This window comes from Cataglyphis hispanica, chromosome 13 (assembly GCF_021464435.1).
Source record: "Cataglyphis hispanica isolate Lineage 1 chromosome 13, ULB_Chis1_1.0, whole genome shotgun sequence".
Lineage (NCBI taxonomy): Eukaryota > Metazoa > Arthropoda > Insecta > Hymenoptera > Formicidae > Cataglyphis > Cataglyphis hispanica.
In genome coordinates, this window is record NC_065966.1 from 2,195,608 (window position 1) to 2,223,516 (window position 27,909).

General features: G+C 34.2%; 1 protein-coding gene across 2 annotated transcripts; it reads left to right on the plus strand.

Annotated features, from left to right (window-relative positions):
• Positions 1-872: 872 nt before the first annotated feature.
• On the plus strand, positions 873-19,996 carry LOC126853905 (homeobox protein Nkx-2.5-like). 2 transcript variants are annotated; one of them, XM_050600042.1, is made up of 4 exons: positions 873-1,544; positions 14,078-14,184; positions 14,561-14,767; positions 16,860-19,996. In XM_050600042.1, the coding sequence occupies exons 1-4, from the start codon at positions 1,462-1,464 to the stop codon at positions 17,363-17,365; spliced, it is 903 nt and encodes a 300-aa protein (XP_050455999.1). In that variant the 5' UTR covers positions 873-1,461; the 3' UTR covers positions 17,366-19,996. The 2 variants fall into 2 exon arrangements, with proteins under 2 accessions (XP_050455999.1, XP_050455998.1); XM_050600041.1 differs by lacking the exon at positions 873-1,544 and adding an exon at positions 11,890-11,995.
• Positions 19,997-27,909: the final 7,913 nt, after the last annotated feature.

The following is a 27,909-nucleotide window of genomic DNA, read 5'->3' on the forward strand; positions in this document are numbered from 1 at the left end:
AATCGTAGCGTGGCAATTTATCATCTCTCGATCGCGCGATATCTTGAAATCATTTCGCACATGATAAATACAGCAATTTTCTTCTTTTCCATCACACATAACTGTGTGCGATTAGCAAACGGCTAGATAAAGACTGCTCGTTTTCTAATCAAGTGACACGTGCGTTGCACAGACGAGCAACACATTTGAATGATATATATTTTATGTTTGTGTATATGATATGTAAAAGAAAATCACTTAATGCTTTTTTAATAGTAGATTTTTTATTTAGAGTTGATTTTTTTAAGTAAATTTTAATTTAAGGCTTGGTTACCAAAACATATATATATAATGCGAAAAGTTGCAATAACATCTCTTGACTTTTTTATTTTTTTTGTATTTGAAAAATATATCAAATATTGAATAAACAATCTGTCATTAAAAGGCTATCTGGTGATTTTGAGTGTATTTACTATATTATATAAAAATCGTGTTTTAGTTTTAATGTTATACAATATTATATAATACTATACAATATTATATAATTAAGATAATCACATATTATTTTGAGAGCACATATACATTTATATATTTTCAATTGATGATCGTAAGATTAAAGCGGAATAAAATAAATATCAATAAGAAGAGAGCATTAATTTTTGAAACTTATTTAAATATATAGATATAGAGAAATATGTGTATATGGTTCGTTTTTCAACAGGTCGAAGAGACTTGATATTTTGGCGTCTCTGACGTTACCGATTTGCGGTAGTCAAACTGATCTATGTAGAGTGTTATCACGCAGATAACGTTGCCGGAGTTCCTATCAGGTAGCCATATTTTTGATGCAATATATAGGTGATCGATATATCGCCACATAGTTCTCAGTAAAGCGGCTATCACGAATCGAATAAGAGTAATTTAGTATTCTATCCTGCCCATAATTATCATTATTAAATTCCACTTTCGAGTGCCAAAAGGCATTAGAGAAAAAGTGAGCCTTTGAATTTCATTATCAAGAATTATTTTCTATCTTTCGTAGCAATCGCGTTATCATTCGCTCGATTTTATCAAGCAAGTTTTTAATAAAATATTGTAAAATTGATTTTTCGAAAAATTGCAATATATGTGTTTTAATCGCGCCGCGTTAGATACGCACAAAAGCTCCATCTCTTCTTCCTCGTATTTTGCCTCATCGAGAAGCAAAATTTGCGCGAAATCGTTACTCCAGGAGATGATGCTTCAGCATGAAATACACGTCGAATTTTCGAGGAATGCGAGTATGAAATCACGCTGGTCTTTCGTATCCGAAAAAAAAGGTACGAACTAAGACAATACGAAGAATTTTTCTGGTTGTCCTTCCTGATGTGTCTGTCGTGACATCGATACTTTCCTGATCTCCGCGGGATATTTCTCAACTTTTTCTATTGGACCCATAGCCGACACATTCGGAACAGCAAGAAGAGCAAGAAGGTGAGAAAAATGGCAGCCGGATACGACGATTGTTATGACTCTTCCTGGCATCTGATTCCGCCGGATTACGTCAGCAACGAGGAGGATTACAGGTAAAAAATTCAATAAAAATGAAAAACGCATTTCATAGAAAAAAATCACAATTATGGCGAAAAATTGTTTTTATTTTTATTTTTTATTTTTTGCATCAAATAAAACTCAGAGGTAATGAGTACATAGTGAGTATTAAGAAAAAATACAATTCTATTACTTCATTATTAATTAATTCTAAAATAATCATCTTTCAAATATTACTTTTCTCTTTTTAAATAAAAAACAATACAAAAATCTTATCATAATAATTTAATATTATTGATAAATAATCATACAAAGTAATATATAACTTAATCGATTATATAATTCATCGAAGAGAAGATAAGATTGTTCTGTTACTTCTCAACGTTGATTTAATTCGTAAGAAAAACTGTCATTAATCTCTAAAAGAATCACCGGATTCCCCGCGCATTCATGCGGGTTTACGATTAACATATCTGATTAAGCGGATAGCACCGGAAACCGGAAGTGAACATTTAAGAGCAGTCACGCATATCGGTTAGGTGAATCCTTCGGAGTAGAGTGGTACGCCTTGTTACACGCCGGACACACACGAGAGAAGCGAGAGGGTGGCCGCACGCGGTGCGCCGACACCTGTTGGTTTCCATCGTAAATTTCGGATTAATCGTATTCCTCTACGATACGATTCCGCGCTTCCCCGTTCATTGCACCTGCGAGCTCGCGAGTCATCGAATTGGACGATTATTTAATTTAACACATTGTCACCGTCTTAATTTTTCTTTCTACATGTACTTGCCATATATCGCTTGGCAAATACTTTAGTTTTAATTTTTATGTGTAACAATCTATTTTAATATAATGTCTATTTATGGCCTATTGTTAGTTACAAAGATATATGAATGGAAAGATAAAGGAATGGAATAAAAACTTTCCCGAGGATTATGTTTTTAATACTCTGAAAATCTAACTTTGTGAACATTTTCGCACTGAATTTATTTTGCCAGTGAACGAGAAGGAACGTGAACGTGAAATTGTCCTGCTGCTATGCTTGAAATAACATCTTAAACGGTTCTTGAACGACGTCGGTGGCTGATGGCCGCGAATCAGTCTAGATCACGTCTGACAAAATACCGCTCAAACGGGAGGAGGGAGAAAAAGAAAGATGGAAAACGCGCTTTAAGAAATAAGGATCTCTTTTCGACAAGGCCCTTGAATCGGGATGCTAAAAGAGTATAACCCCGCGGGGTAGGCCCACCCGTTGCCGGGGCCCAATCCCTACTACACTGTGTACTACGTTCATTCATGTTCCTGTGAAGCCCGTTGCCTTTTTTGTAGCAACTTATGAATGAACGTAAGGCTCGATTGTGTCCCCTCTCCCCCTCCTTACCACCAAATTCCGTCGACTTCTTTTCCAGATGGTTTCGATGAGAGAGTTATTTCAAATAAAATTGTCAAAGAACACAATTTTTTATTGATTATATTAAATGTAAATGTTAACAAATACATAACTCTAATGCAGTGAAAACTGTTTTCTTTCATGATTAATATTTCTAATATTTTATTTTTATTTCTACTTGACGTATATGTTTTTTGCAATAAAAAAAGAATTGCACATATTTACATCAAATGTAAAAATTATTAATAATTAGATTAGAATATGTTTGATTCTATCTTATTGTTCGTTAGATAAAAAATAATAAGTCACTATGAGAAACGCTATAAAATATAATTAATCGCGATATGATAATAACAAATTGATTTTTTACACGTCAGCTTTTCTATATAATTGCTACATTTTTAAAGATTATTTATGCTATCCTGTCAATTTGAAGTATCGTCTCATTTCACGCTTTTCAAAATATTTCAGTAAAATTACATTACATAGAAAAGTCCGTATTCGAAAGGCTCGAACAAAGAAAAGCTTTTTTGTTCAACCTTCATTTGTAGTCATTGGGGATTTTTAGTTTAATAGCCATTCAAGAGCTAGCACTCAAGCGAGAAAAATAAAGAGGGAGAATGTGTGCCCTTTTCAATTATCTTTGATCAATTATTTTTTCTCTAATGGTGATCGAGCATTGATATTAAATTCTTACACACTCTCGTAAAAGATCCTCCACATTTGTGAATGATGGCGTTTTAAGAAAATTCACAGTTAGAGATCACAGGATAGCGGGGTTTTACGAGAACTTTCTTGAAAAAGTCTCGTCCGCACGTCTACCTCAGTAAATAAAGATCAGTCTCAGGTGTGTTTCTGAGCTTTCAGGTACTAAAATTACAATAATAATGGCGAGATATGCAGTAAAATAGACGAGTGTCTATTCATTGTACCACGTTTTCCGTTTCCGGTCACTCAGAAAATTCCAAACGTTTACAAAATTTCAAGTGGCCACTCTGCTGACTGAGTGTTTCCATGAAGATTTAGCTTTGTTTGACCTTACCCGGCATTTTTTTTCTTTATTCTTGGCGGCTCGAGATTCAAAGAAGCAAAAAAAAAAAAAAAAATACTGAGTTGACTGTACGTCATAAATTTTCATGGTTCATATTTAAACCGTTTCATGCTGTCCATTGTATAAAACTATTATTAACTGTTAGCACCAGAATATTACGAATTATTTTGTACATTTAAATATATTTCTATAAACGTTGAATTAATATGTTATATAATTCAATTGTAAAAACTGAATTATATATTAAGTCTGGCGTTACATATCAAAGTATTTTTTATAATTGCAAACTTGGAAATATATTTTATCTGACGTTTATTCAATCATTCATTTATTTCCTTAATGATTATGATCAGATATTGAATAAAAATTTGACTAAATTTTTTTATTTAATTGCAAAGAAAGTTCGAACTATCAAAAATCACCTTTCGAGGTATAGGGCACTATTATCAATATTGACGAGTCCTATCACTTGTGATGCAAATTTACGTGGCTTTAAGAGCCAAGATGGATTTAAATGGTAAGTCCCGCTTACCATTAGCTATTCTTCATCAAATCGTTAACTTGAACACTGAGTTTAAAGTGAGGTCGTTTAACATAAACGAACGTACAACCGCAAAGCGACCTACCAAGTTAATCTGCTTTCTGAGGAGGGTATCCCGCCTTCTCTTCAAAGTCGAGTTAATCCGATCATTTTCCGCTGACCACCCTGCCGGATTTGCTTTTCAGTTTTCCGCTACGTTTCCGTTTTTGCTCCTTCTAAAAAGAATGTTAGTCGGTCGAAATGGCAGTTGTAGCTATACATTTCGAATAGACAAGAGAGTGAGACGACGAATGGAAGAAGAGAATTTTTGTTCTGCCCACCTGGTCGCAATTAAATGGCAGTATAATTCTACATGTCGCAGCATTATACGGTCAATTAATGACATGATAGAAGTTGGCAGATCTAATGATATTTTACGGCAATTTAATTTTTTTATTGATATCAACACATAAAAACAATGTAAAGAATGCTTTGGTATATGTAAAAATAAAAAGTCGTTTTACAAGTAAAACCATTTGGTATAAAAGAAACGTCATTTTTATGTATTCTTTAGTATGATATAAATTGTTTCTTTAACAAAAAATTTATAAAACAAGTGTTTATACGACCAAACTGGCAATTTATTGTTTGATTATAATATCACGACGTTTCGACCATATGGTTTTGGTCCTTATCAAGTGAAACTAAAATTACAATATAATAAATAATGATAGTCATGTTACAAAAAAAATAGGATTAAGCAACTTACGTTATAATTAAAAAGTAGAAAAAGAAAAATCGAAATGTCAAACTGACATTGTGTCAACCACTATGTTTGGAATACTGAGATCAACTAAACGACCTTTATTAATTTATCGTATATGCTGTTTAAATTCTCTGTATCTTTTTGGGAATTAATAGTGTTGTCAAATTTTTTAATAAAAAACATTTCAGCTATTTCTCTCTTTCTTACATGTTTTTCGTTATGTAGAATATCAGGCGCTGACCAATCGAAGTCATGATCAAATTTTAATTTGTGTTTGCTAATTACGGATAAATTAGTCAAGGAACATTGTAATAATATAAAAATGCACGAAAGTAATTTATCCGTAATTAGCAAACACAAATTAAAATTTGATCATGACTTCGATTGGTCAGCGCCTGATATTCTACATAACGAAAAACATGTAAGAAAGAGAGAAATAGCTGAAATGTTTTTTATTAAAAAATTTGACAACACTATTAATTCCCAAAAAGATACAGAGAATTTAAACAACATATACGATAAATTAATAAAGGTCGTTTAGTTGGTCTCAGTATTCCAAACATAGTGGTTGACACAATGTCAGTTTGACATTTCGATTTTTCTCTTTCTACTTTTTAATTATAACGTAAGTTGCTTAATCCTATTTTTTTTTTGCAACATGACTATCATTATTTATTATATTGTAATTTTAGTTTCACTTGATAAGGACCAAAACCATATGGTCGAAACGTCGTGATATAATAATCAAACAATAAATTGCCAGTTTGGTCGTATAAACACTTGTTTATTAATTTATTTACTGGCGACATTTTTAAAATTAAACATAATAAAAAAAATTTGTTTTAAGAAAATTTACGATACTTAGCGCTATAAATCATTTGAATCGTTTGATTAATTAAATAAGTAAAAGTTGTTTGTGTTTTTTGTTCCTAATAAACAATGATAGTCAATATTGCCTTCTCAACAAAAAAATTTTTCAACAAAAAAGTTTATTATTAGAAAAAATTTTTTTTTTTTTTAAGTAGATTTATCGTATTAACCATGGCTATAAAGCCAACAGTTCTTTAGTATTGAAATGAATTGTATGCTTTCTCTCACTTGCTCAAGCTTATTTTCTCCCCATGACAATTTTTGAAAAGTAAATAGATCTGCTTTGTTGTCAGAACAGAAAAAGGGCAAGCGAAGTCAAAGAATTCTTTTATTAATGAGGCTACACATCTGTTATATTGGTCATACATTTTAAAACCCGGTGATGTTTCTTGCACCTTTAAACTGATTTTGCCATAGTGCTTGAAAATTTCTAATTTTATGTTCTGAGATATGATGAAAGTAATATTACAAATAATAAAAAACTTAATAACGTATAATATTATAGATAAATGTATAAACAATTACGAAATAGCTTGCATGTTATTAAAAAAGAATACACACACGCGCAAATAATATATATTTCTAAAATAATGCACATTTTACCCTACATAATTCTCTTTTTTTTTAATTTAAAAAAAATATACTTGATCTGAAACTTTGCTAGTCTTCGAATCATTTCCATATCGAGTTAAATTTCCGATGCTCGCAATATACGCATACAGAAATGTTATTAAACTAGAAGGCTCGGGAAGATTTCCACTCGATCATTGGAGAATTGTAATAATTCGCGGCACGATCCCCTCGACCCCGGCTTTCACATGACGGCGATGGGAGCGGAGTGAGAGACTGCACCGGCGGCGACCGCGGGGGTAGTAAAACAATGAGACGCAGACAAATTGGGTTGCGTGCTCGAAACAAGTTGGCACAGCTATCGCCAAACAGTCGTGGGAGCTTGGCAAATGTTGCTCGATTGCCCGAAGAGCTCGAGACTCTTCCATTTTTTCCCGCCGACGCTCGGAACTCCCAGAACGAAGAACGAAAAGACAAGAGAGAGAGAGAGAAGGAGAGAGAAAGGTGGAATTGCGGAAAAACGACAAATGTCTCTCGGATCTCTTTCTCGTGTTGAACACGATTCTAACCGAGTTAGATGATGCGATCCGCGAAGAACTAAAATGCGCCTTGCTTGAGCCCTAATCAATGAAATGTAATACGTAACAAAGTGTGAGTGTCTTCATTGAAAAAAAAAAATAACACAAAAAGAATTTTTCGTTATTTTTTTCTTAGATAAGCATCCCAATAATGCTAATTATTGAAAATAATAAATTCTTAAAGATATTTTTTTATACTTCGTTACAAAGTTTTTTTTTTGTTCTCATTATTCGTCATATATTAAGAATTTTACTCGTAGAAAAATTTTTGTGTTTTATCATCCCAATAAAATTTAAGTATAAAAATATTGACTGAATGTCTCTTAGCAACTTGACCACTGACGAATACAGGTGTCTTCCGGTAGACGATAGTTTTTATTTCCAGAAATAAATCTGACGGTCAAGACGTGGCCATGAGAAAAAAAAAATCAGGAAAGTCGGGTCCTCCACACCCTCTTCCGCACTTTTTGACTTTCTGTGCGGCGGAGCCGCGCGATTGTACGAGGACCGGTCTGAATAAACCGGAAACTCGCTCTATCGTCTCGCTCCTGCCTCTTACCTGTTCCTTAGCTTCTGAATCGCGCTTTTCGAAACCCCCATTTTCCACCGTGCTACTGTCGGTACGCGTGTGTATTTATTGTGAGTGGCCCGCATTCAGGTGCGCATCTCTCTTCGCGATTGGATACAACCTGTGACTCTCCATTCAACGATCCGACGAATCATCAATTTCAAAGCGTCGATCAAAATAAAATATGTGGTCTCCTATTTAAAACGGAATATCCAAATATTTCTTTTTTAATTAATGAAACGCAAGAATATTCGGGATAAATTAAGAGCTTCAAAAAGCGCAAATTATGGAAAAATTTCCACGTTATAAATATTTTTATCCTCCTTTATTATCTTTATGTATATCTCTTTTTTAATTTCATTATATTATAGTATAATTTATATTTCTTAAGAATGATCATTTTTCAGTTTCATTAAAAACAACTCCCGTCCCTTTCATCAAGATTTTAATCACTTTAAGATATATTGTAACGAAATTCTAATGCTAATTTGTATTAAATACTTTGCAACATTTTAAATATTTTCAAAGATATGTAAAAATATTTAAAAGACGATAAAAAAGTCCAGTTTTGCCTAAAAATCTCCTTACAAAGAGAGAAACAATATAAAAATACAAAAATAAATTTGACTTGAATGATTTAAAGATCTCTATAAAGTTTTTATAATGCTTCAAAAGCTAATCGCTTTCACATAAAATGTATCTCATATATTTCTAGACATTTAACAAAATATCCTGTGATACACGTGACGTACGTGATAATATCTTGATATCCTCCACATTCAGCAATGTATAATGCCATGCGATCTTAACGTACAATACAGCTTTACGACGATAATATTTTATCTACGATCGCAAGATCGCGAAAGAAGGTCGCGAAACAAATTCGATTCGATTGAATCGCACAGCAGAGTCCACGGAATTATTATTTTTGCGCGTAATTGCGACGGATAACGATACGCGTGTTGCGCACCGAATGATAATCGCGCGAAACGACAGGGACTTTATCTATCGTTACCCGATGTAACAAATGCGTGTCCGCGAATAATAAGTAGGTGGTATAAAAAAGAAATCAGGTCAGCCTTGTCGCCGATGACGTGTCTTTTTTTTTTTCCTCGCGCGCCAGCCTCGCGATTATCGGAGAAAAAAGGGACCGATTGTCACGGAATGTGCGCGTAATAAATGCCTTGCTATAAAATTAGCCGTCACACCATGTCCGCCTGAATTATGCCGGCACACAGTGTGGCTGGATTTATTTAAATAGAAATTTGATTTCTCAATTTTTATTCGCTTGCTTCTTCGAGTACAACTTTAAATTGACAATTTTAATTCAATCTCGCGTCTTCTAAATCTTTATTCGGACATTTTTAAAACAACTTCTAAAAAAAAGCAACTTGACATACAAAGAAAGGTGATAATTTATTTGTAAGAATTATCACCACTTCCTTTTTTTTCTCGTGATATCAGAAATTTTTATAAAATTTCTGAAACATTTGATCAGTTTCATGAGTATCTGTAACTTCTCTCTCCGGTATTTGCCTGAGTAATTTATCATTAAAAAAGATTCATGAAAGACTTCATTTAATATCATCATACTGTTAAATTAATAAATGAACAATCTACACGATATGAAGTTACGAATTATATTTTATTTTATTAAAATATTTCGGTTTTATAAAATTAAACATATATATGCCTCCCTTCAATTAAACTCCATTTCGCACCCTTCGATTTTTTGATCGAACAAACAAGTTCCTAAAAGAGGACAGTCGAGCTGGTCGATCATATGTATCTGGTTTGCGTTTGTGTAACACTCAGCCGTAAGTCGCGACCACGCTTCTAACCCAGTTTTGCGTATCAATAGGCAACGATCTGAGTGCCACAGGGGGAAAAAGAGAGAGAGAGAGAGAGAGAGAGAGAGGAAAAGAGAGAAAACAGAGTGGTAGCAGGGGAAGTGACTAGGGGGAAAGGTAAGGGAAACGAGTGAAAAATCGAAATGACACAGTAAAAGCACCACTAATGCTCTTTCACATTAACACTCGACGTAAAGTATGCTCTCGGTGTAAAAAGCCCCCTGATCGATGAAGCTCGCCGATTGGCTCGTTCGTCGGGCTGGATTGAAATCAACCCCCGGGCCGCTGGGCGACGGTTCCCCGACACGCGACCATCCCATTGGTTGGCTGGTGGTAACACCCCTCGGTAACTTACCCCCGTAATATTACCAGAATCGCTCGGAGTGGCAAGAAATTTTATCAGATTTGATGCGACGAAGAAAACAAAAAGACTTGTTTTTACATATAATTCTTATTTTTATATATGTAATAAAAGCGGAATTAAATCAAGTTTTTAATTAGACGATAAATATTCATAAAAATATAAATATTCTGCAAGACCATATTAATTAGCGAAATATTTGCTAAAATTACACCCTGAATTATATTTCAATATTGAGTCACTCATATTATTTCCTATCATTATTATTTAATTCATATTATTTAATTATTAATTAATTTAATATCATTATTAATTTAATTCTAGAAAAATAAATAAAAAATTATTTTATATTTGCACTTTACTTTAATCATTAAATTTGTAAAACCATTTATTTTTAATGATTAAAAAAAGTAAAAGATATTTTGAATTTTTCTTAAGATAAAGTTTAATTGCAAAACACTTGAGAGAATGTATCGGTATAAAAAATTCTTATATATATTAAGAAGAATTCTAATTAAATTTATAAAATAATCCTATTAAAATAAGTTAGTTGCCTTTTAGTTGAAGAATAAAGACTAATACTTTACTACGGAGATCAACCCTCTATATGCGAGATTAAAGCGAGACCAATACTCTACAAATATTCTTTGATTATTATAATGCAAGTATTTTTACAGCATAAAAAGAAAGATAGCTCGTGTATCGATAAATTTAACAAGTTATCAATTCAACAAATTATAAATAAACTACTTTACGCGACACGAATAAGATAAAACCATTGAACTTTCATCAGAATATTACATTATCATCATTGCATTTATTTTTTGAACGAATGAAGCTTTTGAAGAGATGATAAATTAAACGAAAAACGAAACAGCGACGGTTCTTCTATCCTGAGCTTCTCCCGCCGGAAACTTTCCGTAAGTTACCGCCGGGTAGCAGGGTGGGATGCGAAAAGCTAGCAAACAGGAGGGGATGAACGTGAAATCCCGCCCCAATGTAGAATCCGCCCTACGCTTCGAGGGTGCTTGACGGGCGACCTACGAACGAACACTAGTCGTCAAGTGCTCGTCGAGGACACTTAAAAATTACAAGAAGTGTCCTTTAGTAGTTCCAAAAAGGAATTATGGCCTGCCTTACGGGTTCTTCGGCCGGAATCAGTAATGACTGACAGTCGCGAGTGCGATACAAAAATCGGTGAATGGACATTGGATTACCTGTTGGACTGGTTATTATCATGTTTGTGCTGGCACAAGGACTTTTGCTACGAGATCCGTGAACTCTTGTCGTGAAAAGTAACAGTTGGTGATGCTAAGACTATAATAGTGTCATATGAGAGAAAAAGAGTGATTATGAAAATGGAAAATCAAAAATATGGGCAGTTGCAATGACAGAAAGATCAAAGAGATACAAAAAATTTCTAAGAAAGTTACTTCGATAAGAAGAAAAATAAAGAAACATATTATATAAATAAATAAATTTAAAACATTATTCATTTCCCTCTAAAAGGAAATTTTCCTCTAAGAGAGTAAAAATAAATAAATGTTTATCTCTTTTCTAAACAAGAGAGACAAAAATCTCATTAGCTTTTGTACGTATTGTGCAAAGTAAAAAAAGAATTTAAAAAATAAATAAAATAAAGAAGAAAAAGAAGTCTTTTGAATTAAGATTGGAAATTAATTTCAGTTTTAAATATTATTAAATCAAAGAAAAGAGAGAAGAAAATAAGAATTATAAATGGGGATCAGGTCCGCGATTGAAAGAGATTTTTAAACATCAAGAAATGTGCCGTCGGTGAAACATGTGACATGTACTGACACACACGTGTACTAAGAACCTCAAGTCTCAAAACCTTTTCAAAATGGTGGACAAAAATAAGATTTTGACCTGGCCGCTGCTACCGTATCCGGCCAGTCTTTTAAATCATGTTTGGTACAGCCAACTTGCATTGAATACTAGGTAAATAATATTAATGAGAATTCAGTATGTTTAGTTCTTTTTGGATAACTATAAAATAATCTTAATCTTTTTTACTTTTTCTTGTAAGTAATTTTCTTTAAATTGAGAGAAGGAATAATATAAAAGAGAGAAGAAGAGAGAGAGAGAAAAGAGAAAAAACGCCATTACAAATATTAAATTAAAGATAGTATAATAATCGTAAGTGAGTTCGACAAACAAATTAAAAAATGATCAAGCTAATCGATAATTTTTACTTTGATTAATCGGGGATTTTGATTATCGAATTCTTATACGTGGCTTTATTACGATATATCACGTAATATCGTATATCAATTGATGATTGGAACACGAATTGCTTATCGATAAACTTTGCATGCGATATCGAGAAATCACCGTTAAACTGTTTACATAATTATTTAAAATCGTTTACATAATTATTCGATATTATATTATATAAATTTTCCCTATATATACTTATGTAGCATAAAAAAATAAAAAAAAATTTATATATATATAATAGATATTTTCAAATATTTTTTACTTTAATGGAATATTCTATAATTCTATTAATATAATCGTTTTCAAATTCTTATTTTGAAATTTTTGTACAATTCACATTTGGTAAATATATTACAGTATATTTTTTTTAAACTATATATTATGCATTTGCACAAAATTAACTATGTCAACAATAAAGTGACGAAAGCTACGCTTGTGCTATGACTTTTTTACGTCAATTGTGATGACGAAAAAGCGTCGTAATTACAAGAGGTTGAAATCACGAGCGATTTCAATGCTGGTACTTCCAAATAATTATCAACTTCTCGCGAGGAGACGATTCTGTTCTAATATTTTAATCTAATTTTCACGCAAATCCGATAAAAAAAAATAAATCAATTAGGTTTAATAGAAAAAGTCATTAAGTCACAAATGAGTGTGAAATAGCTATAAGTAGAATAAATTAGTTTCTGATTGTGGCAGTGTATGGCTGTTGACAGAATTCAACAATCAATAACCATTTGTCACATACTTAATGACTTTCCCTCGTATAAATATGCAGGTATGTATACCTGTGAATATAAAAGAGAACATACAATCATGCATCTGTAAGATATAAAATTATAGTAATCCTGTATTAATGATTAATGTTCGCCGAAACTTTTTCACGTCTACAACTAAAAACTGCCGTCTTATCTCGTCGCAAACTTCTCGCACAAGTTTTCTCAGACGGCAGTCTGTAAATACTTAAGGAGAAAGCTTATTCAGAAACACCCGCGCTTCGTGTCGGAAGCATTTAAAAAACGTAGCCGAACGTGCCGCAATAATAGCTCGCCCAGCTTAGTACGAACGGACCGAAAAATTCGTTCCTACACGCAGGTCCACGGACAGGTTGCTAAACGCGGATGTAGGCAGGTATTATACACCCTCGAATACGTCTCTCTGATCGGGTTCTAAAAGAGCCGATGGCTTCTTGACGGTCACGCGGCTTCCAGTCAGCAACGCTCCTTCAAAATTGGATTTTACCGACGAAAAACACCTTTGTGTCCGACTTTCCGACTCGCAAAATCCACCCGCGGATATAGTTATGATTATTCAAAATTCTGCGACTGAATACACATGTTCGTTTTATAAAAGTTATATGCGATATTAATTAACCACAAGTTTTTAATACCGGAAGCATATTAGCGTAGGAATGTCTAATTTTTTAAAATCATTTTTTTATCTATATATTTTTACTATACATTATCTATATCTATGTATGTATATTTCCATTCTGATATGCGAATATATTGTTTCAATAGAACATCGATTCGACAATAATAAATAGCAAATCGATAGTTTTATAGCATGCATCAATGCAGATTAATACCTAATAAAATAACCAAACGATTTATCTTCATATAACATTTAATTCTTGTTTTATACCCTAAACTCATCCCATAATTATTGACATACACGCACAATTGAAAATCATTTTGTATATTTTATTGTAATGTTATAACACTTTCTGTTGGTATTATCTGTAGAATTTTTTTTTTTTTCTTTTTAAGATTATAATAACCAAGGAATTTTTTGTTGCAGGCTGCTAGAAAGTATGAAAATGCCGGCTAGGACATCCGGTTTTGCCATTAGCGATATTTTGGAATTAAACGATGCCAAGCCGTCGCAAGAAGAAACAGACGCGCAAGGTACGGCAAGTTATTATATTAAATAGTTATATTAATTAAAAAATAAATATTTCATATCTCTTTAATTCCAATTACTAACTAGCAATTTAACAATTATTAACTACATAAATTATACTACTAATTATTAATTACAAATCGATAAATATCAAATTTATAAAATAATACAGAACTGTCATCTTAAAAATTTGAGTTGATCCGATTTTATAATCTGATATTAATACATATTTCAAAATTAAAAAAAAAAGAAAAGGCCATATATTAAAGCGATAAATTATTTAATAATCGGGAGAAAATGTAAAGTTTTTCATTTTATTTTGCTGTAAAATTTAGCTATTAAAAAAAATATTGATAAATTTTCTGACGTTTCGTGTTCCAGGTGCTACGACGGTTCTGCCAACGGCAAGCGACGTGCCCTTATCATATCAACAATTTTTGGAGCATACGACCGCCATGCTGCAACCGGCTATGCATGCTAATCTGAATAGGAATACGTTGCCGCCACCCCCGCCTGGATTATTAGGTTGGCCAGCTGGACCAGCACTACCGACAGCGTTATCTCAACCCTTGGTGGAAGAGGTGAATGGTGAGCACGAACATGTTACCCCTTATTTAATTATCTAGGAATCGGGGCATGCGATAACAAAAATTAACAAGTTGTAATTTAGGGAGCGTATTTACGTTTATATAACGAGAAATAATTATTAATCTTCTAGAAAAGCGTGAATATACAAATTTTCCATTTGTCAAAGACGTCACTTGTATATTAAAGAATGCTCGGTCGAATTCGGTCGCCGCACTTTCCATCGAGGTGCAAGATTTCTCGCCCCCTTTCTTCGCGCTGGTAGAAAGGGAACACGCATACGCACACACGCGCGCGCGCTTTTGCGGGCGGAAGGGCGCGAGATGGAAACCCTTATTTATTTAACACCCTACAATTGGTCCGTGAGGGTTAAGCAGGATCTAATGGTCGTGTAAAAGGTTCTCGTGGATACCGCACGGCGATTGGTTCGCGAATGAGGACAGATGTCCTTACCCGGGGACAGATGCGCGAGCGGAGGGGGCCCCCCGGGCCCCGGCCCTCGTTAAATCAGGATCGTCACGCCCAAAAAATTCGTCGGCGACGAATCCCGCTTCTTTTTATCCTCTCGCGCTCGGTCACGGTTCGCACGAGCGAAAAATCCGAGCGACGTGTCGAACCGACATGAGAAACGCGTTGCCTGCGAATAATCGCGGTCGTCCTGTAGCAGATAAAGAGGGAGCACGCACGATTGAGTGGATCTCTTTTACATCGGACGTTTATATTGTTCACTGGATAGTGTATTACGTATAACTCTCTATGAAGTAGATTTCTAAAAATTTTGGACAGATTTAAATATGATTTAAATATGATATTTGAATGACTTTAGAAAGTTATGCAAATGTGATATATACTTGGAAAAATAAGAATTATAATTTAAAAAAATTGTTAAATACATATAATAAAACGCCGATATAAAGATTTGTTATCGCAATATGCCTATTTTGATTTTATTTTCATATTTAGGAATAAATTTAAAAAAAAAATAAATTGCATTTTATTTCTTTAAATAAATAAATTAAAATTAAAATAATATATACAGTTTGGATTTTTGCAAAATTTCGTTCAATAACTCGAAATTCATGTTGAAAGAACGCGAGATAATCCCACCGCTATGGCATAGCTTCCTTCGGAGACATTAGTTAGCGGCGAGTGTCTAATTGAAATCACAGTGCGTCTGCGAGTATGGCCTAATCTCCCATGAAAATGATATGGTTGATCCCATGGGGTCCGGAGCAGGGGTATCAAATAGGCTTTATATTGGTTCACACCCTCCTTGAGCGGGTCCCGGGGGGTCGCTCACAAAAGCATATTGTACCACGGCGAAAGCCAGTATCCCGACGTTGTACATTAAATTAGCCGATATGCCGGACTAGATCGTAACATTTACCACTTTGCTATCGGATAAATCAAGTTATTACTTGTAGTATAATTACCGCGTCAGCAAAATTAGATTTATTTTATTATTGTTTTAAAATCTCTGACTAGATATTGCAATCAGTTAATTTGCAAATTATAATAACGTCATTCATGTTCTTATTTTCATAACCGATTAAAAAAATTCTCATAGTCGTTTAGTGTTATGAAAAAAAGAATTCAGAGATCTTGGAATATCGCGAGTGAGTTAGAAGTTTGTATGTATATTTATAGAAAATTCAGTTTAATTAACCATATATGATATATCATGAGATTTAACGATATAATTCATCAGTACTGATTAAAAGAACTATTAAAAAATCAATGCAGGCGTGCATCTGCTGGTAATCAACGTTAAGAGCAATCGACGGCGCCGGCTGAATCGAAATGCAGCTGCACTTGGTTATCATCAATCAAATAATTGAGAGAGAGATTTTGGTCATTTACTAAACACTATACTTCCGTCACGTTGTTTAACATACTTATTTTTACGATAGGCTACACTAACAAACCAGAGTCACACGCAAGTCATGTAACAAAAATTCGATTCGATAAAAATTAATATTTAATAAAAGTACGAACAACTTAATCGAGAGATGCCTACGCTACAAAATTTTTCTACAGAATGATATTCCTCTTTCAAACTAAAAATTAATATCGCAATATTATTTCTTGTGTTCAGTTCTCCAACAACCGGACTCGACGAGCCCTGCGATCTCGGATATGTCGTTCCCGTCGCAGCAGGAGAACAGTCACGAGTCGTCCAAGGACGAAGAGTCGCAGGACTTCGAGGACGAACAGCAGGTCGGCAACGAGACGGCGCAGCCTCATGAGACCGAGCACAAGAAGCGAAAGCGACGCGTCCTGTTCTCCAAGGCGCAGACCTACGAGTTGGAACGACGTTTCCGTCAGCAGCGTTACTTAAGTGCACCCGAGCGCGAGCATTTGGCCTCCATCATTCGTCTCACGCCTACCCAGGTGAAGATCTGGTTCCAGAATCACAGGTACAAGACGAAGAGAGCGGCGAGCGAGCGCGTTGAGGCCAGTGGCAGCGGATGTTCGCCCAGGCGGGTCGCCGTACCAGTGCTGGTGAGAGATGGTAAACCCTGTCAGTCCAAGCTGATGGAGCCCGCGACTTATCCCGGAAGCGGCCAACTCCCCATGGCACCGTACAAATATTGGTGGTAGAAAAGATCGAGTTAGGGGGTTGAAGAAAAGAGAAACGATCCGCGCGGTGAATGATTGCGCGAATCATCGGCGATAAAGACGCTGCTGTGATAAGATGTGAAATATAATTGACGGACGTGTGAGAAATTCGAGATGGAAAAATTTCCACCAATGTTGAGCGTGAAGAGAGCACGAAAATTCATGATGATGCACCGTATAGTGTGTACAATAATTAAGTGTTAATGATTACAGATTAACTGGATATTGTCGAAAATTCATTCGGGAAGACAAAGAGTTGAATAAACGGACATGAAGAGTTATAATATAATGGAGAGTAAAGATCTCTCTAAATTAATTGAAAAGAGAAAGATTGATGGAAGAAAAATTTTAAAGCATCGGTTTTTTCAACTCTATATATGTTTTTCGATTTCTAGTGAATAATTGATGCATATCTATTCGAACTCTCCTCATGCAATTCAAATGTGCGGCGAAATTAAAGGGACACATAGCAACAATAACATAAAAAACTAAGTCCACTTACGAATTATAAAAAGCGTGACCAGCTGACAACCGAATAAATTTAACTATCGCGTGTACTTCAAACTTCAGAAAATATAACACTTCGAATAAAGCACGATGTTTTCTAACATTTCATAAAATACACGTGTTCAATGATACTGACTTGTTAGGAAAATGAAAATATTTAAAACAATTTAATACCTTTTTAAAGGAAAGATTATGATCGAAATTTGATGCGGAACATTGTTGTTTTATGACAGCAATAAATACTCGTCGGAGTTTAAGTCGGAGTATCTATTCGTGCGATGAAAAATGTCCACAAAAACTTTAGCAAATGAAAATTACAAACACAAAAATATAGACGATATAATGGATCTATCATATAAAGCATAGAAAGAAGCTAAAATTAATAATATGGGACAAATATTCTTAAGATATGTCGCGAACAAATCTTAATATTTCAGAAGACAAGCAAATATCACGATATAATATTTCATAAAATTACTTACGTAGAACCTATTGCGTATAAACGAATATTTATCTAAAAAATAAAATGTCGATATCGACAAAGGAATGATAAAACCTGAATGTTCAAAATGCAAGTAAGTGTGGAAGATTAATAATGAAAATGTAAAGTAGTTTAACGAAAGTATAGGTAATTAAAAAACTGCGAGTCCCTCGCTCGCAATTCTTCAGTTTCTTGAATTAAAATAAACTGAAGTCCAGTGTGCTGCAAAAGTTCTTGTGGCTAGTGTTGATATTCATAAAAAAATTGAAGACAGTGCGAATACCGTCGAAAACCAAAGATCGCTTTCGCGTACGAGCTAATTTCGCGTATGAATTAGAGCTTGACGTGAATAAGTAAATTAATGATAGATATAAAAAAATGTGTAGAAAAGAGATAATTCTCATTAAATCGATGTCGCGTTCTTACGAGATAAGGTATTTGTACAAACTTGTTACCTAATAATATTCCGATGACTTACGTAGAGTTCAAATTTAGTCCTTAGAACGTGTGTAGGTATGAATATCGTAAATGCAATTCGATTTAATCCTGAAGTGCACGATGTCGTCTAACTACCACATAATTAAATTCATGCACATTTAATGTCTCTTTTCGAATTTTTCGATAATATGTCACAGGAGAATGAATTACTGCCAATGAATTAAAGTCGAATTCATGATTCAATTATGTATGTATGTATATGTGTGTGTATAAGAAGTAGCATGCAGCAAGATCATCAATCTTGAAATTGAATAAATAGAACAATATTCAGAAATACTAAATTTCGGAATTTAAAAATTGTTTTGTATGTGCAAAAATTTTTTAAAGTGATAATTTCTAAATTAAGACAAATCAAGACAATGTTCAGAAATACAACCTTTTTTAAAAATATAAAATAAATATAAGATAAAATCATCAATACAATCTCGAAATCAAGTGAGTCAGTCCAATTAATTAATTCTAGATATAATTCTGCACATATTTTTCTCGTGTTCTTCATTGGAAGATCCACGATATATGATGTGTTTAATAGATTTTCAAAAAATTCTACATTCGCAAGATAGATATTATATATAACTACGCGTGGTTCTATTCTCGATTAACTGGTGCGACATTTTCGTTTCTCGCGATAGATTTTGCGCGGAAGAAGAAATAAGTGACCAGTTTGGAGGACACATTTATTTGAATACATATGTCATCCTCGTAGCGTAAAATTGAATATCTTCATCGGAATTAAATGTAGTTTTTCTTAATAATTTCCTCGTGTATGTACGCGATTTGAGAGAGTTAATTAGATGAGAAAAACTTGCTACGAGAGCGAAATGCTGATTTCGTTGATATTAACATAGATTTTGTAAATTGTTATCTTAAACATAAATTCTTTATCTTAAAATAGTACATCGATAATATATGTGTATTATATGCTGATCATGTAGCATAATTATTATGATGTTTGATGTCATAATAAATCGAGAAATAGAATGCAAGATCATGATACTGTGAGCAATCGCAAAAATATATTGCACAGTGTTCCTTTCGTCCTTAATTAATTATATATAAAATGTATATATGTACATTGTGTATGATACGTATAGTAAACTAATATATCAGAATCGTATTTAATAAATCTGAACCTTAAGAAAAGCAAATTTTCCTTATTAATCTTAACCCAAAAATCATTTCAAGTCTCTCTCTATTTCTCATTTTTAATTAGAATTAAAGAACAAATTGAAAAAGTTTAATATTTTACTATATTACATATAAATTATTCCAACAAATCGAATCTCTATCTAGAGAAAAGCAAAATGTTCTTAATATATATTTAAGATTTGTTTTAATATCAGTGGCATCTTATAAAAATTCTGTTGCAAAATTTCAAATAATATGTACATCTTTCATTGTGCATTCTTTCATTGTATTGTTTCGAATATACTATCAATTGGAAATATAAAAATGATGTAACAAAAAATTTAAATATTTCAGTGATATCGTAGCATTCTTCCTTTATGTCTACAATAGGGAATATAACGAAACAATGCACTCGAAACAATCTGCTCCTTTCTTTATCTTTTTCTCTCTTCTGGATGGTTTCAGAACCGTTTCCCTTTTTTCGGGACACGCCGGAAACCAGCGTAGCTTGAGTGACAAGCTTCCGGTTTCCGTTTCCGAGCAGCCATCTTGTTACCGGTTTAGATTTCCTGAGGGCGCCCCATCGAGTCTCGATGGGGATCGCGTTTAACTTTTGCGACCCCCATACAAACTTTTCATTATTCGCGTTATGACGCACAACTTGCCTGTCCAACCAACAAGAAGCAGATCGTGAATTCAAATCGACGTTTCTTATCTCCAGCAATTTCCTTTCGCGATTAAAATAATCGAACTACATAATCGCGCTGTCTTATCGAATCACGTAATAAAATGCGATCGTATATCAGTATTCTGTGGAACTTTATTAATCAATTAGATTTTGCGAAATGATAATGCGTGCAAAACAATGATGAATAATCGCATAAATCTAAGCTAAATTATCAAGCGATAACGGTTATCGCCAAAAGTTTCTACCTTCTGCAATTTTGATTATCTCTATCTGATTGCCCATTGTTCCAATTTCTTATAATTTAGATCATAATATTATAAATTTAATTTATGAAAAAATTAAAAAAATTGACTGTGATAATTTACTATAATATTCTATTTATCCTTTCTTCATTTTAATAATGGGTTGTTTTATTAATTTAAACTCAATTTTTTTAGCAAAAATGTTGAATTACATTTATCACTATTTGAAAAACATACACAATGTATGTTTTTTATATAAATAATCTATAATATACAAATATCAATATTATATATACATATAATTATCAAATTAAAATATTAAAATATATAAGTATATATATCAAATTAAAATCGAGATATCAAAATTAACTAAATGATATGATACTCTATTTTATTCAATACCATAAAACATAGATAAGGACGAAATTTTTTTTAGTCGCTTCTAAATAACTTGAAAACTATTGGTGCCTCGACACATTCCCGATAAGATAAAATCTATTTCAAATTCATCAGAGAACCTGTCATTAGTATTAAACTCGCGTGTTGTGGGTCACCTACATACAATATATACATATTACGTCGCGAGTACATGAACTGTACACGAAACATATAAATTAGAATGCGCTCTTAGAGAGAGAAATGATATCTGTCACTGCTCCACTTTTCCTATCGGAGCGGGATAATACAAAAGGATGTTCCCTCGGACTCTTTCCCCCCTCCGTCCCGCAACCTCTCTTATCTTCCCGTCTCGCATCATCGGCGGATGACGTAGCGAGGTAAATGGAGTGGACAGCGGGCAGCATATGCTTCGTGGCGATCTTCTCTCCTGCCGCTGTACAAAACGAAACTGTCCCCATACACATGGAATATTCGGGCGCGGTGCGCCAGCGGCGAAATGTCGGCGGTGCGCCGAACCGGAAGCGGGAGATAACATTCAACCCGCGCGCGCTATACCGGGCCCATGATTTATATGACCAGCCGTAATCTATAGATTTGGACATAGTCCACCGACTTTTGCTCTACCTACCTACCTATCTAACCGCCCCGTCGGCGTTTTACGTTCCGCGTAAATCCCTCGCGGATGCGGCGCTGCAAACATCTTTAAAATGCTTTGAAAAAAAAAAAAAATTATAATTTTCGATAAGTCATATATATTTAAATAATATTTAATTTAATTACATAAAATGTATAAAATAAACAAACTTTTTTTTATAAACTTTATATAGATCCTGAACTGATGAACTTTGATACGTTTGTTCAAAAAAGATTTTGAAGATATTTTTCTTTACTTTATTATATTTTTTGCGTATTTTATACGTGCGAGGTTCAATGAAGATTATTTTAAAAATCATGTGATATAATAATTGTTAGATATTTATATGATCATTGAAATCTATGTCGTATAAAAGAGTCCAGTTGAAGGTCGCTCAGGAGCAACGCGTGGCTACATCGCGAAGTGCGAGCATCTATGAGATGCATACGAAGAGATAAAAATCTCTCAGGAGTCAGCGTATCGCGTCGGGCTACCGCCAATCAATAGCCGAAAATAAATTGATAGTTTGTCGAACGACGGGACGTCCCCTAATATTTCCGAATGTAATCGAAGGGGTGTGCGCGCTCTTGGAGAACGCAGAAAAAAAAAGGAAAAATACAGAACAACAGAGAAGAAGGGAGGTAGAGCGGGGGATGAATGGAGAAAGAGAACGAGGATGAACGTCGCCGAGGAGAGAAAAAAAAACCGAAAAAACTTCGACAATGCAGTTAGGGGCAGGCGGGAGGAGAGAGAGAGAGAGGACGAGTGGACGACGTGTTCCGGGGGTGTTTTATTGGCTGATTTCCGTGGGGTGGAAATTCCGTATAATGTATGAGATGTTTGCGTGGACTCTTTTAACTCTATCCCCTCGGCAACGAGGCTATCGCGGGCCTCTCTTAGTCAATCTATCCTATACATAAAACTAATTGAATCGGTAAATCGATGTACTCGAACGAGAAAATCCTTGAAATTTCTTTTCAAATTATTATTATCTTTGCTTTATAATCAGTAATATATCTCTGAATCTAATTTCTTAGCCTTCCGTTTTTCTATTAAAATCTTATTTAATCCTTTAAAATTTTTTCGCTGAGAATAACTATACATACATTCATTATTACTCTGTTACATTTTGAACTATATATTCGATAACATCCTACTTTTAACATCTGGATCTCTACCTGTTCTCACGCTTCATGACAGAACATTGGTTGTTTCGATACCAGTCGCAGCGAAAGCTCTATAAGAACGGCGCGATCTTCGATGACCCTTGAGATCAGAACACCGGGATGGAACGAACCGCCGTTGTTCCGATTGACGTCGGAACCGGAAGCGACGTTCCCTTTTTATCATTTTTTTTTAAAGACCCACGCACATGACACGTGCCGACATTATGCCGGGGTGTTAAGTCGCGTGACCGGAAGGAGCGTCCTAATTGGTATCGATTCCGCGTCAACACTGCTCTTTTCCACCCACGTGACGCCATTCTTCGTTTGCAATGTTGGATTTCACCTCAATAATCTTCCTCAAAAATAATTGCAGACTAATCATAGATAAAATATTATAACAGATTTATTTTGCCAAGTATTTTCTATAAACTAATCGCATTTTTGTATAAACTCGCGTGCGCGAGATAAACATAATTGCGTAAATAATTATTAAATAAAATAATTAATTACTATTCCTGGATAAAATATATCGATATTATTATGATTATCATAATGTGGATATTAAAATAAATTATTTATAACTTTTATGTACATTATACTTTTACAAAGTTAAAGAAAAGACACAACGTAGAACGAATATTCCCAATAATATTGCAAAGAAACAAGTCATTGACGTTAATCGACTTATTTCGACGGGTTCGACGTGTTTTTATTCGAGCCCGAACAAAAAGGCGCGTTTACTACTTGTTCGATCGGTATTCTCTCGGTACGTCCGACGGAAATCTGAATGTCCGTCCGCGTCGAGGGGCGGTAGAAGTTTGCCCGAAACTTTTTCAATCCCGAAAACTTTCCGCCGCGGGCAGTTTATTGTGCTGTTAGAAGTTTCAAAGGAGTTGGACGGATGTCGAATCGTCAGCGTTGCTCGAGAGAGCGTTGTTGTTTAAACATTATCGGGCGTAGAAGAGACGGATCTCGATGTCATGGCTGAAATTGTGCGTAAATTTCTTGAGAGATTACAAGAAAAATACACACGCTTCATAGCAGCCGCGAGTTTAAATCAATGATTTACAAATGAACCGTTGAAATATCAATATGAAATAATATGTCTTCTTTTAAATAAGATCAGTGTATTATTATTGATAAGCAATTTAATTGATAAGTAATTTCAGTTATAAGTTATAGCACTAAAAACAGTGAAATTCTGTCACTACTCTCTTAAGCAGAAATATTTTTTGTTAATTCAGTTCAAGAGAGAATAAAAATAATGTATGTAGTACAAAGCAATGCATGCAATTAATTCGGCAAGATATTTAAAACAAGAAATTTTGAAATAAAATTTCTAATAAATTTTTGATTTATTTATTCGCGTTAAAAAAGATACGGTAGAGTACAACAAAAAAAAAAAATTTGCGAATATTGTTTCTGTTTCTGATATCCTATTTTATCTCTCCTGAAAAGCTAACAATATAGAATGTTTCTTACAACGATATTTTCGATTTAAACATCTATATTCTCGAAGACGTTTCAGAAAAACATGTTCATCGCAACATGCTTGGCTACTTCGCAGAGGACAAACAATAAATAGCTTTCTTCAAGCTTTATTTTGTTGCAATTCACCGAAACTCGATGCTTTCCGATGCTCGTATACCACAATAACAATGGCCCTCGCGATTTTCTTGTCGCGTTCTGGCAACGGTCGGGATTCATAAGGACGCGTATCGATTTTTCCCAGTAGCATCTCCTTTCACCAGCGCGATATCTCGAGACGGCGGCAGTCTGAGAGTGCAGAGTGTGCTCTGGAAATTTGCCAGAGAGAGCGTGCATCGTCGGTCGCGAGATGATAAGTCTCTCTCTCGCGGGTGGAAAAAAGATCGGAGTAGATTAATCAAAGCAGAAATTCGAAGCGGCAAGAGCGACCGCCGCCGACAAAGCATATTCCCCGCTAAGAATGAATCGTTTCCGGTTCCGCTCTCTTTATGGTACATTGCGGCCCAGCGATGTATTAAGATTACTTAATCAATAAAGCCCATGCGGAAAACTAATTCGTTTTTCAGTTCCCGGGAGGCAAATCCTCATCCAACTCCCTTATTTTTGATTTCGATTAAAATGTCAATTAATATATTTTATATGGTTTCTTTTTTCATTTTCTTTCAGCTGTAGAATTCTTGATAAAAATTTGGAATCAATTTTTTTTTCTTCTCTAAAAAATTAGATTTTATGAAATCTTTTCTACCGATTTCATACACACTGCTTTCGACTGTAAATATTTTTATTTGTAATTTTTAAAATTTTCTTAAAATCCATTCGATATATTTTCTTTATATATAACTAAAAATCGTACAATAAAAATTTCATAATAATTTCATAACATTTTAGACCATATTTTCGAATACAAATTTCATAAAACGTACTATTTGCGCCCCCAGCAATTCCGTTCTTCGCACATCCTTTGGGAACGAAAAGTTGAGCTACTTGTTTGAACGAGACGCGTGCACGAAATGGTTGAACGTGGATTGAACAAATAGAACCATGGTTAAACGACAGTTAGCGGGCCGTTAGTCACGGTTAAGTGACCAAACATTGACACTTGATATGCACTGTGGCTTCTCGATTGATATCAACCGAAGAAGCGACCGTACGCAATTACTGTCAGATAATTTCGTCAGAATAAAAAACACATCACAGAAAATCGATTAATTATCACTCTTTTAAAAATCTTATAACTATTCTCCAAATTTTACAAGGTACTGTTTTAAAGTGTACTTATTATCTATTAATATTTTTTCATTACAGAAATTATTTTGTTTTAATAATAATAGAAATAAAAATCTCTCTCTTGGTTCTGATCATTGGAACTAACGATTAAAGTTTTTAAAAAATTAAAAGTTGCTATTACATAATATATATATACACACCATGATGTTTTATCTTTATTATTAAAATGATTTTGAATAATAAAAAATTGATTTTTTTTACTGTCAAATAAAATAATAAGATATATTAATATTTTAGATCTCTTTTCCTTTCTTGTCCGTATAACTATATGGCAGAACTTTTAAAAAAAGTTATCGCATGATTCGCAGCAGCGATCGATGAGGATCACGCGAAGGGTATATAATGCATCATAGAAAAATATATCAATTCTCTCGTTGAAAGCTATTTCGAGGTACAACATATTGTACAATAGATCCTTTTGCTTGCGGGATCGAGAGGAAAAATTGGAGCCGTGCCGAGGAGGACGGGAGTTTTTTCTGGCCCTTTTAATCCCAACTACTTTGCGCCAGCTTCCTTACGAAGCCCTTTGCCCTCTTAAACGTTTCCCGGTTTTGCGGCTAAATCTGCTTAAACGAGCTACCCGTCTCAGAATGGAACAACTTTTTCTTTCACTTCTATCCGAGGTGACAGTCGTGATTTACTCGGCGTTGTGTCTATCGCCCAAGGTGTTCCCTTCGCATGAGTTTAGAACATAAAAATTAAATGTGACATATTATAAACTAAATACATACAGACATAAGTTATATTTTCAAAATATAATATTAAATTTCAAGAATGTTATTTTTTTACAAATTTTTCAAATTTTTTAAAAATTCTGTTCTTGAATATAAATCTTCTTACTGATACAATATATATCTCGCTCTATATGTAAAATTATATGTAAAAGAGAGAGAAAGAACATTCACTAATAAAAGATATTTAAAAATTATTATCATTAGAAAATTAAATTTTCAAACATTTAAAGAACGACAGTAAGGACGATCAAGAATTCGCGTCAAGCGATACACACCCAATCGAAGGACCCTAATTCCGCTAGGACGTGTTGAGCGACCCTCCCACGCCCCATCGGGGTTATTTCGCCCCCGTGACAATGGGCCGCACACGCGCTTAAACCATTAACCGATGGTTACGCCGATATATGTTCAAAATCGTTCGGGAATCACCGCCGATATGACGGCGGTGATACACTGTCACCATATTTCCCGCGATCCTATCATCTCTTCCTGCGCCCTAACGTACGCCGAAAGTGCGCGAAAGAGCACTCGAGATTATAATAAAACGTGTGTCTCCTGAATGAATAATGTATATAATATATATAATATAAATTTAAAATTTTTATTTTATTCAAGTCCATCATATTTATTCATATCCACATAAAAATCAAATTTCTATTAGACAGTATACATATATGTCTATACAATAAAGAAATAAAATAAATTTTCATAATCTCATTAGACAGCCTGCATGTCAAACGTCATAATTAATATTTTTGCGATCACTAGCTCAATAAGCTTTGGCGTCACTATGAAAAATATCCTAAAATTTCTTCAAAAAAAAAAAAAATCGAGATCGTTTCTCCGAATGTATCAAATCATAACAATCACATAAATGCCAGTTTGATCGCGGACAATAACGCGTTTAGCGAGCGAGATTCGAGTAACGATGCGTAGGAGACCGCGAGCGAGATTATCCGGCAGGATTTTCGCCTGCTGAAAACTCCGTGAAAACACGACGCATTCACGATGGGCGTTAGCGCGTGCATTGATTTGCCGCTCAATTTCTCCCAGATATTTCTTCAGAGGGAATCCCGCAGAGCGCACCGGCCGCAGCAAACGGTTCTTCTTTCCCCCGTGGTAGTCGTAAGCCGGCATTTACCCGAATTGAGACATAATGCCACGTTTACCGTGCCATGGATAAGCCTGTTAAACGTGGACACCAACGCATAAATGCCAGCATATTCGTGAAAATCAAAACTGCAACGACTTGGATCGCGACAATAAATCTGAAA